Below are 4,720 nucleotides of genomic sequence, written 5' to 3' on the forward strand. Positions count from 1 at the left end.
ACCTCACCGTGCAGGCCTCACATCGCGCGGGCCTCGCCGCTCCAGCCTCGTCACCCGACGGGCTCAGGCAACACCGCGCGAGCTTCAACACGTGAACAACAATCCGTGAAACCTCACCTCAACCGGCTTGAGGGCTCCGCCTCGCCTCTTACGGACACATGCAATATTTACTTTATTTATTTTTCTCATCCATGTCAAAAATTTATGAGCATTATTTTCTACCAGTATACTTATGTATGTAGATTACAATCAGGACATGGCAGTCTATGATACGTGAGGGTACCTACCACCGGATGGTAGGATTTACTACCAGTATTTACAAGATGTTTGAACTGCCAAAACGTGTTATATTTAGAAACAGGAAATGCATTTATATATATACATAAATGAGATCATTATAAATATATATAATTTTTAATAATAATTATCAGATACCTCAAAGTGAGTTGCGTCAAAATTCTATTTGAATCTGTATTTATACTTTTTGAGGGGATACTGAACTATTTTTACAACGCAAAAATAACTACGCTGCCTGACTGGGCCTGGTCTATTTAGGGGCGTGCCCACACACACACATTGGACCCTAACGGGCCCAACGAACGACCCACACTCGATACCCCCCAGCCCGCTAGGGTTTTGCTGGCAGGTATAAAATACCCCTTCTTCTCCTCTCCCATTCCTCCCTCCTATCAACTCGACCACAGAGCGGCGGCGGCGGCGGCGGCGGCAGCGGGGGAGAGAGGAGAGAGCTCCAGCCATGGTGCACGTCAACTTCTACCGCAACTGTAAGACCGCGCCACGATCCTCCTGTCTCCTCTACCCTCTTGTGCTCTCTGCTCAACTGTATTCAGTCATTTGTGTCTTCGTGCTCGCCGTGATCTGATGGGGTGGTGCTCGCATAGGCGTTGCAGCAAGTTGCTATCGGTTAGCCTTCTGCTTCCTGCTACGGCAGCGGCTTGCCGCCACGCAGAGCTCAGGGATCTCTTAGCTGTGGCGTCTTACTTCGGGCATGGCTGGTGAGAGGTCAGCGATTCGTAGCCGTGATGTCTTGCGTGCCGTTGCTGTGAGGGGAGCGGGAAGGTTGATTAGCGAGTGCATGATTTGCGTCGGCGTTTTGCCGTTGTGAGATGAGAGGTTTGTTTGCATAAGATTTTTGGCTTATCTTTTTATGGAGTACCTGGATTTGAGTCGAACCTGGCATGAGGACTGCGCCCTAGATCTAATTAAAGGTGTGTCTTACTTGAGCACTGGACATTTGTTTACTCTCAGCTCTGTCAGTACGCTCAGTTGATAGTCTTGTCAGATTTAAACAAGTTCCTTATTTCAGGGATATTGATATGCAGCCCATAGCCATCAGGTTTACTGATAAGTTTAGAATCAGGCCAGCCTAAGTGAAGTCTAATTACCTATATATCTGTTTCATGGTGGAAATTATTCACCTCCTACTGTTACTGGTTCTTCATGTGGGAGCTCTGAATTTGGTATATACTATGCCACCACTAGAATAGTCCCAGAAATGATGTTTGTGCTTCATAATGGAGCCACTTGATTTTGTTGTATGCCATAGCCTAGATGTTGCATATTCTTTTCTGCGAGAGCATGTAATTCATACTACATACAAGGGTTGTGCATTTATTTGTTCACATGCTTTTATATCCTATGTGCTTTTAATTAAATCAGATCAATTCTTCTGACTTGATTACGACCAGAAACTTGTGAATGTGTTATTATAATTGCCCGCTTTTAATGCACCTGGGCATAGTGGCACATGTGGTCCCACTTTGGACCTGGCATTTGCTCTATGCTACAATTTGCCCATGTTTGTTATGTTTTTACTGCAACTCATGCCTTGTTTCCATCAATTTATTTTCTTAATATGTATTTACTAGTTAAATGTTTTCTCTTGCAGATGGTAAGACATTCAAGAAACCAAGGCGTCCTTATGAGAAGGAGCGTCTTGATGCAGAACTGAAGCTGGTTGGTGAGTATGGATTGAGGTGCAAGCGTGAGCTCTGGAGGGTTCAGTATGCATTGAGCAGGATCCGTAATGCTGCAAGACACTTGCTCACACTGGATGAGAAGAATCCCCGCCGTATCTTTGAGGGTGCGGCTCTTCTCCGTCGCATGAACCGCTATGGTCTCCTTGCTGAGGGCCAGGATAAGCTTGATTACGTCCTTGCCCTGACTGCTGAGAACTTCCTTGCAAGGCGCCTTCAGACTCTTGTCTTCAAGGCTGGCATGGCAAAATCCATCCACCATGCCCGTGTCTTGATCAGGCAACGCCACATCAGGTATGCTTCTGGTATATTTTTCTTGCAATGCATGTTTTGGCATATGGTTGCATAAATTTGCATATTGATCTAGAAATCTAAATGGTTTGCACTAGTTTGTTCAATATTGGCTACCTAATACTGGTCTGTTACTGATTTTTACATGCATCTATGAATTACATGCTGGCCTGATACAGGTTACATGCATGTCTGAATTTTATCATCTTTCAGGATGTACTCTGTTTATTGTGGCATGTTCTTTATGAAATCTACTGTACTTTCAATCACTGCACTGCCTATCTTGTACCAATGCACATGTTTATGGTCTGATTGCCATGTCAATATTGTATTTGTGGCAACATAATGTTATTGGTAGGTTGTATATCTTGCTAATACCTCACTAAGCAAAGATGTTGAACCTGTTTTCTGTAACTGAGATCATGTCAATATTGTTAGTTTTTGCTTCTTGTGTTATACTGTTTGTGGTCTGGTTTATATGTGGCATTCACTTTGAGATTTCATTGTGAAGTGATATCTTCCATGAATGTTCCTGCTTGTTCTCTTTGTGAATGAATTGTTAAAATAATTTTCTTGGAACCATATTGCAGGGTTGGCAGGCAGATCGTCAATGTCCCGTCGTTCATGGTGAGGGTTGAATCTGAGAAGCACATCGACTTCTCACTGACAAGTCCATTCGGCGGAGGCCCTGCAGGCAGGGTGAAGAGAAAGAACCAGAAGAAGGCAAGTGGTGGCGGCGACGCCGGTGGTGATGAGGAAGAGGAATGAGGAACTAGTAGCTATCACCTTATATTTATCAAATGTTGGTGTTATGAGTACTTTAGCTGAGAGGCCTGAGACTTTCATGGGTTATCCTCTTGTCATTTTGTCACTTTATCACTGTTGTTAGCATGTATGCACTTCTTTATGTTTGGAGCTATTTGGTCGTGATGTTTTCGACTATGACCTGGAATTCTCCTTCAATTGCTTCTGTTGGGGTGGTTGTCTGATAGTTAGCAAAGGAATCAACTTAGTAAACGAATTAACTTTAGTGATCTATTTGCTGGTTTGTTTCCATGAGTTGTCTATTCCAACGGGGATCAATACTCTTTAGCTATGCGTAAGTTAATACCAAAACATCCAAACGCAACCACGTGCCCTAGATACATACAACCATATCAAATTTATTTTTAGGGTTTCTTTGATTCGTAGGATTGCAAGAACTACACCATGTCGAGTTACCACAACCATACAACCACATCAAAATTATTTTATTGCTTCTTTGATTTGTAGGATTACAAAAACGAAATTCCTATAGGATTTGAATTTGTTTGATTGTATCATAAAAAATAAAAAAAAGGATTTCTTCAAAGAGGTTGGAGTGGATGCTAGAATTCCTACGAAGTGTAGTAGAAATCAATCCATAGGAAATTCCTATGGGATTCAATCCTATAAATTAAACGATTAATGCAGGAAAAATTTCTACGGAATCTAATGCTTTAAAAATCCTATGAAAATGCTTTGAATCAAGGAGGCCCTTAGAAGTTCTTCACATATCTACTCACCCAATGGGTTCAAAAAGTTTCATGACGGCTCTTGCGATTTTGGGATTGTCGGCAAGATGAGTATAGCATCTTCATCAAATTCTTTCAAATTGGAGACTACATCCCAAAGGTCATCAGCTATATCATCATCATCATCTCCACCAAACATCACAAGAGCTTCGGCCACAATTTGAAACCCATCTTTGAGAGTGGTAACTAGTGGATCATCAAGAACTTTCACTACCTTAGCCTGCTTTTCCGGTGGTTCTTCGGCCAACATTTGGTGACATGTTCACCTCACCATTCTCCTCATCACCGACGTCAATGGAAAGGAGATCATTTCTAGACTTTGCATTCATCACTGTAGCCGCGGTTGTCCCAAAAATGGTTGCATGGCATGATAGTGCTCAATTGGGCTATTCAAGGAGGGGGCATCAGTTTTGCGGGCGTACAAAAAATGTGCAAGTCATTAGCATAATGTAGGCAAAATATGGCATGATATCGTTCATATCATTAGGCTTACCATACAATGACCAGCATAATTTTCTTCATTGAGCCTAATTGTGTAAGTATCTTCAGCCATAGAGCTCCACTTAAATTCTTCAAATCGGCTTGATCAGAGGTGACAACTTGTAACGCCCCGGATCCGATGCGCCATGTGTCCGCCAGTCATTCGCCGTCGTTGCCATGTCATTTGTTTGCGTGTTGCATTTTATCATGTCATCATGTGCATTTCATTTTGCATACGTGTTCGTCTCATGCATCCGAGCCTTTTCCCCGTTGTCCGTTTTGCATTCCGGCACTCCGTTGTCACCCGGCGTCCCCTTCTTGTCTCCTTTCGTGTGCGGGTATTAAACTTTCTCGGAATGGCCCGAGCCTTGCCAAGTGGCCTTGGTATATCACCGGTAG

The 4,720-nt window shown here is 43.0% G+C and overlaps 1 protein-coding gene across 1 annotated transcript; it reads left to right on the forward strand.

The window, feature by feature from the left end:
• The first annotated feature begins 593 nt into the window (after window positions 1-593).
• LOC123110947 (40S ribosomal protein S9-2) lies at window positions 594-3,240 on the forward strand. The gene is made up of 3 exons (XM_044531605.1): window positions 594-785; window positions 1,910-2,291; window positions 2,879-3,240. Exons 1-3 carry the CDS (start codon window positions 758-760, stop codon window positions 3,054-3,056), a joined length of 588 nt encoding a protein of 195 aa, XP_044387540.1. The 5' UTR covers window positions 594-757; the 3' UTR covers window positions 3,057-3,240.
• The last annotated feature ends 1,480 nt before the right edge of the window (window positions 3,241-4,720 follow it).

This window comes from Triticum aestivum, chromosome 5B (genome assembly GCF_018294505.1).
Source record: "Triticum aestivum cultivar Chinese Spring chromosome 5B, IWGSC CS RefSeq v2.1, whole genome shotgun sequence".
NCBI classification, from domain to species: domain Eukaryota; kingdom Viridiplantae; phylum Streptophyta; class Magnoliopsida; order Poales; family Poaceae; genus Triticum; species Triticum aestivum.

What these genes read in the sequence shown, in the direction of transcription:
- LOC123110947 (XM_044531605.1), top strand. Translation starts at nt 758, where the DNA reads ATGGTGCACGTCAACTTCTACCGCAACT. An exon ending in CGTCAACTTCTACCGCAACT is followed by an intron (nt 786 to 1,909) that starts GTAAGACCGCGC and finishes TTTCTCTTGCAG; the next exon opens with ATGGTAAGACATTCAAGAAA. An exon ending in ATCAGGCAACGCCACATCAG is followed by an intron (nt 2,292 to 2,878) that starts GTATGCTTCTGG and finishes ACCATATTGCAG; the next exon opens with GGTTGGCAGGCAGATCGTCA.